The sequence below is a fragment of the Sus scrofa genome, chromosome 6 (assembly GCF_000003025.6).
Source record: "Sus scrofa isolate TJ Tabasco breed Duroc chromosome 6, Sscrofa11.1, whole genome shotgun sequence".
Lineage (NCBI taxonomy): Eukaryota > Metazoa > Chordata > Mammalia > Artiodactyla > Suidae > Sus > Sus scrofa.
Window position 1 is genome coordinate 85,841,914 of NC_010448.4, and position 12,878 is coordinate 85,854,791.

Below are 12,878 nucleotides of genomic sequence, written 5' to 3' on the forward strand. Positions count from 1 at the left end.
AGCTGAGATCTGGCATTGCTGTTGGTAGGCCAGGAGCTACAGCTCCGACTGGACCCCTAGCTGGGAACCTCCATACGCTGCGTGTGAGGCCCTGAAAAAAAAAAAAAAAAAAAAAAAAAGAGTGGCAAGATGGGAATAAGGGGAATGAAAGCCCACATTTACTGAATGCCACCCACTGTGTGCCAGACCTGTGTTTGGCATTTAACATATACTGCTAATTCTCAGGAAGACATTCTAAGATTCATAGTTGAGGAAAGATTCAGAGACGTGACTCACTCAAGGTCACACAGGTGGGACAGGTCATCCAGGTGTCCTCGCCAGGGTTGCTTCCCTAGGTCCCCTATGACCAAATCCCTGTCTCCCTTCCAGCCCTTAGGGGTAGCACCACGTGGAAAATTGCATCATACTTTAGGCGTATGACGTCAGAATCCACACCAGCCAATCTAGGAACTCCCTCCCCAACCCTCCCCAGACCCAACGGGTGAGCCCTCGACCGCCCACAGCTGGCCGTACCATCAGGCCGCACCTGCAGGCCCCGCCCCTTCCCGGTTGCGACATTCACTCTGTCCTGCCCCGTTCGCCCCGCCGCCCCACCGAATGGCAGTTGTCTGCGCCTATCAGAAGGCGCCCCGGGTCGGGGGCGGGGCTTCAAGCCAGAGTTGCCCTGTCAGTGCAGGTGGAGGCCCCCGGCGGGGCAAAGTGGCAGGAACCTCTTAAAGGGCGAGAGCGGCGGAGGGCGAGAACGCGGTCCGGCCCGGCCCGGCCAGGTCTCCGCCCGGTCCGGCCCAGGTGAGCCTGGACCGCCTGGGGGGCGACCCCGGGCCCCCGGGAGGGACGGGGTGACAAACAGATGGACCTGTGCCCAAGGGCCCAGGCCGTCCCACGGGAGGGGACATATCTGGTTCTAAGGGTCGGGGTCGGGGGCTCTAGGAGTCCCGAGTTCCAAGTTCCGAACTGGAGGTCCATAGGGGCCTGGGCGTCTCGAAGTTCAGGGTGCAGGGAGGGCAGGGGCGACAGGAAGGGGGTCCTAGAGCTCGCGTCCGAAGCTGGACGCTTGGCGTTGGCGGTCCCAGCGGGTCCCGGGTCTGTCTGCGGCGGGGGTCCTGGGTTGGGTGCCAGCCGGCGGGTCTCTGCGGAGTGCTGCAGCACAAGCGCTCCCCCCACAACCCCGCCCTGTCAGGCCCCGCGTGCTCCTGCCGGGCAGGCTGCAGCGCCCGCGGAGCAGGCGGGCGGGCTGGCGGCGCACAGCGGGAAGGGGCACCCGGCTCCGGGGCCCCTGGATTGCTCTGGCTCTTACGTAACTGACTTTGAGTTTCCGGACTCAGGGACCCGAGAGCTGGGGCGCCGGCTCTGCCCGCCAGGGTGGCTCTCCGGTCGCCGCCCCGGCCGCACATGCTCTCTTCCAGGCGTGGTCTAGGGGACTTCTCTCTCTGCGTCTCTGATCTGCCGGACTCTGTCGGGCTCTGGTTCCGGCTTCTGATTCTCATCCCCCGGGTCCTTGTGACTCATCTCCTCTCTGCATGACCCAGTCTTTCCCTGCCCCTGTCCTCTGGCTTTCTCGAAGAGTTTTCTGCCCTCACCTACACTTTCCAGCACACCCCACCTCTCTGGGGTAGCATAGGACTTCTCCAGCAAACTGGAGGCGGGAATTTGTCCAGACCGACCTCAGCCCAGCCCCGGAAGGACTGGGGGTGGGGGGGACTATCACGAAGGGTTGGAGGAGGTTACTCCCAGTGCGCAGCTTCTCCTGGTTGAATGTGACCCCTCAAGTTCCCGGATTAGGGAGGAAGGCAGCCCCTTCTCTGCTTCTGGAGCCCTTTTCTCCAGGAGGAGGCTTGGGGAGAGCCTTACCTAGGCTGGGACTTGGGAGTCCCTGTCTGGTGTCAGGGGCAGGGCAGCGGCTCAGATACTGAAGGGAAGAGAGGGGGGCCAGGAGAGAGGCCATAGCTCTGGCGCAGAGTCCCTGAAGTTGTGGCATGTCCCCAACCTTCATCCCAGTTACAGGCCTGGGGACCAGTCTTGACTGGAGGCTGGAGATGGGGAGGGTATCAACAGGAGGAGACCAGAGGACTTTTGCATGGGGGGAGGGGGAGGCTGGAGATAGACTCTCAGGTCTAAGGAGCACATACTGGAGTCACTTCCTGCCTTTCGGGCCCTTCGGAGTGTCAGAGAGACAGACACCCCTGAAATAACTCCTGTACCCTTCTGCTGTCAGGTGCATGTAAACAAAATGTTGTAGCAGCCAGGAGGTGGGAACTGTTAATTCTGACTAGGACTGTGGGAGGAGGGACTTTGCAGAGGGGCTGGAAGGTTTGGGAAGAAGGGGATCCAGAAGCTGTAGGGAGCAGAGAGGAGGAATAGAGGGGACCTCTGGTACTCTGTAGGCTTGGCATGCAGCAGAACTGGGTTTGAATCCTGGCCCTGCTACTTCCTTGCTGTGTGAGCTTGCATGAGTCACTTCACCTCTCTGAGCTCCAGGTGCCTCCTTGGTCAATAATCCAGGCATTAGCAGAATCAGATGAGGCAATGAGTGTGTGGTGTTCTAGGGTGGGGGTGTTTTCAGAAAGAAATGGAGTGGGGAAGCCCTGAGGTTTCCTCTGTGTATATAGGAGAGTCAGGCAGGGCCTGCCAGGTCCTAGCAGTGGGATGTGGGTGGAGTGCCTGGGTGTGTGGTGGCACCTGTCTGTCTCTCGATCAGCCCATCTCTGAACTGCCTAGGCCAGGCTGGCCTCCCTTCTGAAGGCCCCAGGTGCCAATAGAAGCTCCCAGGCTGCCCCACTCCCTAGGCCAATGGGGGTGGGGCCTCTGGCAGGGCAAGGCCAGCACCCCCTCTGCAGAGTGGACCCTGGCTGGGAGCCCGGCTGGCTGTGCTGAGCAGAAACATCCCAGCCTGGCTGGGAAGATGCTGACGCTGTACAGGCCTCTGGAGGCCTAGAGCTCTGCTGGCTGGAGTTGGGTGCAGCTGGTAGGATCTGAGACAGAGGCTGGCAGGGGTGAGAGCAAAGAAGGGAGATGCAAGGAGAGATCCCCTGGAGGGGGAGCCTGAATAGAGCTGCGGAACCAGAGGGATTACATGGGGGTTATTCCCTAAGCATTTCCTGAGCACCTACTGTGTGCTATACACAGGTTCGCTAGGCAAAGAGCTGAATGGGATACCCACAAAGCGTTCATCATATAGGTCATGGTGGCCTGAGATTTGTTGGGGGACTTTATAATAGTCCCCTGGGGGATGGGGGATACAGAATCTCCCAAGCTTAAGATTATGATGTTTATTAAAAGGGGCAGGGAGTTCCCGTCCTGCCTCAGTGGTTAACGAATCTGACTAGGAACCATGAGGTTGCAGGTTCGATCCCTGGTCTTGCTCAGTGGGCTAAGGATCCGGCGTTGCTGTGAGCTGTGGTGTAGGTTGCAGATTTGGCTTGGATCCTGTATTGCTGTGGCTCTGGTGTAGGTACTGTAGCTCCGATTAGACCCCTAGCCTGGGAACCTCCATGTGCCGCGGGTGCGGCCCTAGAAATGGCAAAAAGACACACACACACACACACACACACACACACACACACACACACACAAATAAATAAATAAAAGGGGCGGGATTCTACTCCCTGATAGCCTGCGGGAAGTCCCTTTTTTCCTGGATCTCAGTTTCTCTTTATATGAAATGGGAGGGCTGGGTGAATCTGGAGTCTCTAAGGATCTTCTAGTACCGTTACTACAGCCTCCAGGACCTGGTTGGGGCTACTCTCACCCCATGTGAGAAGAGGAGAGAAAATGGGGTGATGGGCCCCCCAGTCCTGTGCTCTCTAATCAGAATTAGAGCTGCAGCCTCTTGAGCACTTCTTGTGCATGGCACTCTGTGCCAAGCCCTTAGTATGCAGCATTAACTAATGTAATCTTTACATCCTTGTGAGGGAAGAGCTGTTATCCTTATTTCACAGAAGTGCAGGCAGTAGCTGGGCTGGGATTCTAACTCAGGTCTCTCTGACTCCAAAGCCCAGATTCAACTCAAAGGGGAGCCTCCACACTGCTTAGCCCTTTCTTGCAGAAACTGCCTGACCCCTACTGGGTGAGCTCAAAGTTCTGGGATGGTCGGGCTGGGCCCAGTGAGGGGGCAAAGGCGCAGAGGGAGCACCTTGTGGGTCAGGGCCCCCCAGGGAGTTTCTCCAGAGGGCCAGCTCTGCCTGACCACACTCAGGTGCAAGAGCTGGGCACTGAAAGGCAGCCTTGGGTATGTGGCCAGTTTGGACCTGTTTTTCTATCTGTAAAGCAGGAGTTTAGTGTAGTTGAGTGCAGACATTCCTTGGCCCGCTGGTGAGTGGCTGAGGTCGGCGATGGGGTAAAGGGTTAGAGAAGGGGTCAGGTAGCAGTGGCTCAGCCTGTGGAGGGAGAGTCTGGGTCAGGAAGAGCTTGGATCCTGGGCTGGCTGTTTGACTATTTTGGATGAAGGAACTGAGGTTGGAGAGGTTCAAAGGCTTCTCTGGGGCTGGGCAGCTGGTATTGCAGAGACGGGAGGGAAAGTGGAAAGAAAGACCTGGAGAACAAAATCCAGGCAGACGCCAGTTGGAATCCTGGCTTGACCACCTAACTAGGCTTGGAGATGTGACGGGGGCAGCCAAGAACACAGAGAGGAGTCCCTGCACCTCTGTGTCCTCATCTATAAATGGGAATGGTGATAATTTTGCCTTTGTTTACTTCCTGGGTTATTGCGAAGGTCAGAAGAGATGAGACATTTGTAGAATCCGGTGAGATTGTGGGTGCTGGTTATTTTTCGGTCCAAAGCTGCAGTTCTGGATGTGTGTTTGTGGGGAGGGAGCCTTCTGACAGCTCCTCTGCTGAGATGCTTTTCCCTGGTGATGTGCTGGAGAAAAGCCCTAAGAATATACCACTATTTATTAATTAGTGACCACACACCAGGCATTGAGCTCAGAGTGTCACCTCATATTGTCTCCTATAACCTCTACCTTATCAGGTGGGTGCTGGGTCCCTCTGAAACCCATGCCTGCAGCACCTTGTGATAAGAGTAGCTAATACAGTGAACAGTTTCCTGTCACTGTGTGCCAGGCATTGTTTTGTGGCATAGCAGGTTAAGAATCTGGCATTGTCACCACAGCAGCTCTGGTCTGCTGTGGTGTGTGTTCGATCCCTGGCCTAGGAACTTCCACATTCCATGGGCATGGCCACCCCCTCACCCGGCCGGCCCAAACCCCTGCATGTCTATACAGGTTAATATATGTAAATATATTTTTACATATATTAACTCAATCTTCACAGCAGCCCTGGAGGTGGGTACTAATACTTTCCCCATTTTACAGATGAATTAATAGGCACAGAGAAGTTAAAAAATAGGCCTAGTGTCAGGAAGCTAGTAAGTGGTAGAGCCAAGCTAGGAACCCAGGTTCTTTTTTTTTTTTGGTCTTTTCAGCTATTTATTGGGCCGCTCCCGCGGCATATGGAGGTTCCCAGGCTAGGGGTTGAATCGGAGCTGTAGCCACTGGCCTACACTAGAGCCACAGCAACGCGGGATCCGAGCCGCGTCTGCAACCTACACCACAGCTCACGGCAATGCTGGATCCTTAACCACTGAGCAAGGGCAGGGACCGAACCCGCAACCTCATGGTTCCTAGTCGGATTCGTTAACCACTGCACCATGACGGGAACTCCTATTTATTTTTTAAACAAGTGGCTGCACCTGTGGCATATGGACGTTCCTGAGCCGGGGGTTGGGCCACAGCCGCTGTAGGAGCAACGCTAGTAGTTATGCTGCGAGCCACAGGAGAAGTCCTCAGTTACTATTTTTAGATTGCCTCCTCACTGACTGTAGCCTCCATGAGGGCAGGGACCAACACCTGGCTGACATACAGTAGGTGCTCAGCTGTTTGTCCATAGGGATCCTGCTGCCTCTAGTGGGCTGGGCCCTAGGGGGCCTGATGAGCTCAGGGTAGATTATCTGATTATCAGATTGCTGACTAAGAAGGTATCCGCCCCAGAGAGCCCCCAAGGCAGAGGGAGGGCAGGGGACCCAGGCCAAGAGGGGCCCCAGAATCTTGCCTGTTGGCTGTGCCTGTATCTCACTGCTGTCTTTTGTTTCCATGTGCCGTTGCGGCGATGGCTCCCCGACTTCTCCCTGACGGCTGTGTGACCCTATGGCTGCATCTGGGTGAGTACTGGCTTGGCTAAGTAACTGCCACATGGGCTCTATTCTAATGTGTGTCTTGTGGCTCTAAGGCCACTGGGTGGTGTAAAGGGAGGACCAGGGCTGGGGGTGGCAGGGCTGAGGGAAGATCCTAACTCTGAAGTTAGGATCCTGTCACAACCAGCTGGCTTCTCTCCAGATGCCTGACATAGTGATTTTTTGGGTCATGTGATACAATGCAAAGGTCTTTGGGGGCAGATGGGCCTGGAACAGATCCTTAATTCTGCCACAGGCAGCTGGGTGGCTCTTTGCATCTCAGTTTTGCATCAGTAAAGTGGGAATGTGAACACCAACCTGACACAGGCTGGGATGTTTGTTCACCTGTTCACTGCTATATCTCAGCACCTAGGATACAGAGGCATGTAGTAGGTGCACCATGAGTATTTCTCAATGAAAGAACATATCAATTCAGTGTCGCTATGCACCTATCCATATGCTTTGTACTGGATTATGTGGCTAATGGTTATGAAGTGCCCAGCATCACAGAGGCTCAGTGAATGCGAGTCCTCTCTTTGTTCACAAGACCGTGAGTTCCTTGGGGGCCAGAGCTCTGATAAGTGGGCTCTGGGGCCTCTGAACTGAGTGTGGGATCAAGTACCAAGCTGGCAATAATCAGAGAGAGGGCCTTAAGCAGCTAGACTCAGGGTCTTGGCTTCGGCCTGGGGAAGGAGTGACCTGATGCAGCCCAGAGGGGAGGGTGGCTGGGAAGGTCTGAGGCTGAAGGTGGGAGGGGTAAGGAGGGGCTCTGACGCATAGAACTGCCACTTTCCCAGCTGTGTGACCTTGGACAAGTCACTAACCTCTCTGAGTCTTGGCGGCCTCATCTGTGACATGCATATTATGACACTTGTTGGGCGTTCCCGTCATAGAGCAGTGGAAACAAATCCAACTAGGAACCATGAGGTTGTGGGTTCGATCCCTGGCCTCGCTCAGTGGGTTAAGGATCTGGCGTTGCCATGAGCTGTGGTTGTAGGTCGCAGACATGGCTCAGATCCTGAGTTGCTGTGGCTGTGGTATAAGCTGGCAGCAACAGCTCTGATTCAGCCCCTAGCCTGGGAACCTCCATATGTCACAGGTTCGGCCCTAAAAAAGACAAAAACAAAAACAAAAACAAAACCCACTTGTCCCACACTGGTGTGGGAAGGAGCCAATGAGAAGTCTAGGCACAAGGCCCTGCTTAGTAATTGTTGGTTTCCTCCCAGCACTGGGCTCATTCTGGGGGGGACTAAGTAAAGCGTTTCTCTTTTTGGCTCCTTTCTCTTACGTTTAACTTCTCACCCCTGTGGAATTAGAATCCAGAAGTTGGGAGCCCCTGATTCCCCAGCAGGCTGGCCAGGGCCCAGGGATAAGGGCTGGGTTCTGCCCAGTGTGGAAGTAGCTCAATGGAGGTCCCAGCTCCGCCGTTTTTTGCTGTGTGACTTGGTTCACGAACCCACCTTCTCTGGGCCTTGGTAGCTTCCTCTGTAAAATGGTGTTAATAGGAGTTCCCTAGAGGCTCAGCAGGTTAAGGATGCAACATTGTCATTGCTGTGGCTCTATTTACTGCTGTGGTACAGATTTGATCCCTGGCCCAGGAACCTCTGCATACCATGAGCGCAGCCAAAAAAAAGGTGGGGGGGGAGTTAATAAATAAATCCCTCCCCAGAAGGATATTCAAAGGGCAAACAGGTGGGCAAGGCATCATCATCATCATCCCTCTTAGTGCCTAGAGAATGGCATCCTGCCTTGGCCTGGGGAGCCTGAGAAGCTCTAGTCTCTCTATGGACTGTTGTCATTTATTGGATGTTTCTTATATACTGGGCTGGTTGTTATGTGCTATTTCAGACACATTATCTCATCTAGTCCTCCCAGTGACCCTGTGAGGTAGGCAGTATGGTCTCTACTTTTATGCATGAAGGAACTGGTGCTGAGTAAATCAAGTGAGTTACCCAGAGTCACATAGTTATTTAGGGGTGGAGGTGGGGCTCAGACCCAAGTCTGCTCACTCCATAGCCTCAATTCTTTTTTTTTTTTTTTTTTTTTATTTTCCCACTGTACAGCAAGGGGGTCAGGTTATCCTTACATGTATACATTACAATTACATTTTTTCCCCCACCCTTTGTTCTGTTGCAACATGAGTATCTAGACATAGTTCTCAATGCTATTCAGCAGGATCTCCTTGTAAATCTATTCTAAGTTGTGTCTGATAAGCCCAAGCTCCCAATCCCTCCCACTCCCTCCCCCTCCCATCAGGCAGCCACGAGTCTCTTCTCCAAGTCCATGATTTTCTTTTTTGAGGAGATGTTCATTTGTGCTGGATATTAGATTTCAGTTCTAAGTGATATCATATGGTATTTGTCTTTGTCTTTCTGGCTCATTTCACTCAGTATGAGATTCTCTAGTTCCATCCATGTTGCTGCAAATGGCATTATGTCATTCTTTTTTATGGCTGAGTAGTATTCCATTGTGTATATATACCACATCTTCCTAATCCAATCGTCTGTCGATGGACATTTGGGTTGTTTCCATGTCTTGGCTATTGTGAATAGTGCTGCAATGAACATGCGGGTGCACGTGTCTCTTTTAAGTAGAGTTTTGTCCGGATAGATGCCCAAGAGTGGGATTGCGGGATCATATGGAAGTTCTATGTATAGATTTCTAAGGTATCTCCAAACTGTTCTCCATAGTGGCTGTACCAGTTTACATTCCCACCAACAGTGCAGGAGGGTTCCCTTTTCTCCACAGCCCCTCCAGCACTTGTTATTTGTGGATTTATTAATGATGGCCATTCTGACTGGTGTAACATAGCCTCAATTCTTAATGTGAAATTCTCTTACCTCCCCCAAGGAGGCAATGACTGGATCTGAGTCTTCTCTGTCCATCTCCAACCCCGGCATAGGACTGGTGGGAGCCGCTGGACTGTTCGCTGAATACACTACTACTACCACACACACACACACACACACACACACACACACTGTACCCCTTCCCAACCTGGTGCTCTCAGAGTTTTGAAGAAAGGAGAGCACAGAAAGCAGGAGAAGGCCCAACAGTGTAGCTGCTGAGAGTCAGACAGAGCTGGCCTGAATCCTGCATCTATCGCTTGCCAGTTGTGTGACCTTGGGCAAGACATTCCCCCTTTTAGAGCCTTAATTTCCTTATCTGTAAAATGGGGATTAAAAAAAGATCTTATGAGGATTAAATAATGCATGTAAGGTACATGGTGAATTCTCAATGATAGTAATTATTGCTATTATTGTAGTTATAGTTGTGAGTATTATTTGGGGATTAGAAAGATATCCCTCTTGAGACAGTGGAGACCAGGTCTGGGAGGAACCCCCTGGGGACAGGCAGGAAGTAACTAATCTAACAGGTTCTGAAAGGCACCTGCAAGTAGGGCGAAGGGAGGGAGGAGGGCTCTCGAAAGTAAGAAAGAACCTCCTTTTCCTAGCCATCTGCTTCCACCCATACCCACTCCGAGCCAGGCGCTGTGCTGGGCATGATACAGAGATTAGTCTGTATCACCTCTTTCCCCACTACCTCCTCCCCCTGGAGCTCAGAGTCTGGTTGAGGAGAAGGACACAGAAACTGCCAACTCCATCTTTGATCGATGCACTAAAGTGTGAACTGTGAATATCTCCTCAGGCAAAAAGCAGGAGAAAGGGCATTCCTAGTGGAGGAGCTGCTTTGCCAACTTCCAGAGCCATGAGCTGCACTTGGGGGATGTGGTTATAGAGACAGGCCCAGGGGAGTTAGGGGGCTTGACCCAGAGGCCATGGGGGACCATCGAATATAAAGCAGGGGGATGGCGTGGTCAGACTTGTATTTCAGGAGGGTCACTTGGGGTGGAGGACAGAAAGGAGGGGAGGGGCAGGGGTGACTCTCTAGGTGAGAGATGCCAAGATATGGGGCCTGGGACTGGGCCATGGGATGCAGAGCAGGGGTGGCTGTGAGCTCTGTCCAGGAAAGAGAGCCAGCAGGGTGTGGTAAGGGCCTGCAGTGGGCAGGCAGGTGAGTGAGGTCTTGGGTCTGGGGTGACGGGGCCTGCCAGGGTCTCTGGCCGAGGGACACAGCTGGGTTGGGGGGTAAAAGCCATTGTCTGCTCCTTGTCACCTTCCACCTCAGACAGCAGCTATGTCTGAGCTGGCCACCAGGGCCAATGCCCCCTACTCCTCCCTTGGGGGTCCCTTGTGGTGACCCTGGCTGGTCTGGCAAGGGTGAGAGCTCTTTAGGGTGGGGGCTGGGCAGGGGCTGTGAGATGCAGAGGAGCCCTGGGTTCTAGCCCTACCAGTGTCACTGCATGTCTCTGTGACCCCTAGAAGTCACTCCCTCTCTTGCCCTGTTGTCCTCGCCTTGAGAGTGAGCATGAGAGAACTTGTTTTGTCTGCCTCAAAGATTCAATGATAAAATACAACGTCTAAAAAAATAAATAAATAAAAAGGAATTCCTGTCGTGGCGCAGCAGTTAATGAATCCGACTAGGAACCATGAGGTTGCGGGTTCGGTCCCTGGCCTTGCTCAGTGGGTTAAGGATCCAGCATTGCCCTGAGCTGTGGTGTAGGTTGCAGACACGGCTCAGATCCAGCGTTGCTGTGGCTCTGGTGTAGGCCGGTGGCTACAGCTCCGATTGGACCCCTAGCCTGGGAACCTCCATATGCTGCGGGAGCGGCCCAAGAAATAGCAAAAAGACAAAAACAAAAAACAAACAAACAAAAAAACACAACGTCTATCAAGCACAGATGGTGTCCAAGGCTCTGGGGGCACAAAGATGACTCTGACGGGGTTCCTACCCCTCAGGAAACAAGAAACACTTCCAAGAGAGCCCAGCAGAGTGGGTTAACTCTCTAGGCATCAGGGGAAGAGAGAGCTAAGCTGAGATTTGAAGGATCAATAAGAGCTCTAGGTAAGCAGTGGAGGGAACAGATTTCTAGGCGTAGGGAACAGCATGTGTGAAGGCTTAGACCTACATAATGTGTTCTGCTTCTAAGTCCGTAGTTTGGAGGGGGCGGAGCAGAAAGGGAGAGGTAGACAGTGATGCGAGATGACAGGGAAGCAGGCCCAGATCACCCAGGGCTTTGGAGATGGTGTCCTTGGAGGCGATCACTCACTCCCCTCCCCTTCCTGCACCCTCACAGCTGCCTGCGCCCCTCACTGAGACTGCCCGGGCCTCTCCAGCCAGCTCCTCCCCCACCCCCCTTCCCTCCCTGTTCCTTTTTAGCTCCCCTCTACTCACACCCAGTGACTGTCTCTCTCAGGAGTTACAACCTGTGTTCCCTGGCAGCTCTGTCACTTATGAGCTGTGTGGCCTTCATTCATTTGCCCTCTTGGAACCTCAGTTTCCACCTCAGCAACGGGAGGACAGCCGCCTTCCTCAGAGCGAAGGGCGGAGCTTCAGTGAGGTAATCCCTGCAGATGGCCTGGCCCAGCGTCTGCGGGTCATGGGCACCCATCAAAAGCAGCTCCACTTAAATCATCATGAATTGGACTCCTCCGTCTCCCTGGTCCCACCCACTGCTTCCCCTGCCTCTCCTGGCAGCCCGCTCTGGCCAACAAAGGAAGGAAAGGATTAAGAAACAAGCCCCAAACTCCAGAGGGGTCCTGGCCCACTGCCAAGCTTGCTCCCTCCTGCCCTTTGCCCTCCTTAGCCTCAGGCTCACGGACACTCAAATCCTGAGGTTCCCCCAACTCCTCATCCAAGAGGCCCCCTCCTGGGCTAGAGCCAAAGCCAGCAGCAGCCCTGAAAAAGAGACAACTATTTTGAAAATATGTAGCTTTATTTTTTGTCCCTGGAGGCTGATAATCAGACCCTTTTTTTCTGAATGATTGGGAGAGAAGCAAGTGTGATGTCCCATAACTGTAGGAGGCTCCATAGTCTGGGCAGAACTGGATCCTAGAGCTTCTTGGGTTTTATGGAAGAGGTTGATGTCAGAGTCCACTTTGGTCCAGCTGTGGGAACCTCGGATCAGAGCAGGTGGCTGATGGCACAAGGTCACGCAGCAGGAACCTGGGTCTCTGGACCCTTTTGGCACTGTCCTGTGAATGGGTGTGGTCTGGTGACGCTGCCTATCACTTCACCTCTCTGAACCTCAGTTTCCTCTGTTGTAGAACGGGGCTGAGGCGTTCCCGTGTGGGGCAGCGGAAATGAATCCGACTAGGAACCATGAGATCGCGGGTTTGATTCCTGGCCTCGCTCAGTGAGTTGAGGATCTGGCGTTGCTGTGGCTAGATCCATGCCATGGCATTGCTGTGGTTTAGGTCACAGACATGGCTCGGATCCCGCATTGCTGTGGCTGCGGCGTAGGCCGGCGGCTACAGCTCTGATTGGACCCCTGGCCCGGGAACTTCCATATACTGTGGGTGCGACCCTCAAAAGATAAAAAAGAAAAAGAAAGGATGGGGCTGATTGTACTGTGAGGTTTGGCAATAATGTTGATAAAGTGCTTAGGCCAGGGCTCAGCCCTATGAGGCCTCAGTGGCAGGTAGCAGCTGTTACTGCTGGTTTACAGCTGCTGCCTCTAAGGACCTTCTTCTTCTGCCCTACCTCTTCCTAGTCTAGGGACTTGGAGTTTTTGAAACAGTTTCTTGTGAACAGGTGATACCCAATAACTGGTTTTAAAGCCAGAGGCTCAGCATCTTTTATCCACCCTCCTTCCCCCGCCTTTCCCCTTCCTGATTGGCTAGAACACTCTAGCCCTATCCTCAGGCTG

The 12,878-nt window shown here is 53.4% G+C and overlaps 1 protein-coding gene across 42 annotated transcripts in view; it reads left to right on the top strand.

Annotated features, from left to right (window-relative positions):
• EPB41 (erythrocyte membrane protein band 4.1) overlaps positions 625-12,878 on the top strand; it is a 186,985-nt gene continuing 174,731 nt past the window's right edge. For 19 of the 42 annotated variants that reach the window (XM_021095691.1, XM_021095693.1, XM_021095713.1 and 16 more), the window contains exon 1: positions 625-789. Coding sequence is in view for 23 of the 42 variants with exons in the window: in XM_013995881.2 (XP_013851335.2) it covers positions 6,144-6,157 (14 nt within the window). In the remaining 19 variants the exon portion in view is untranslated. Of the gene's footprint in view, positions 790-5,741; positions 6,158-12,878 lie in introns of those variants that run through there. The other 23 variants (XM_013995859.2, XM_005653391.3, XM_013995895.2 and 20 more) reach the window with 10 other exon arrangements.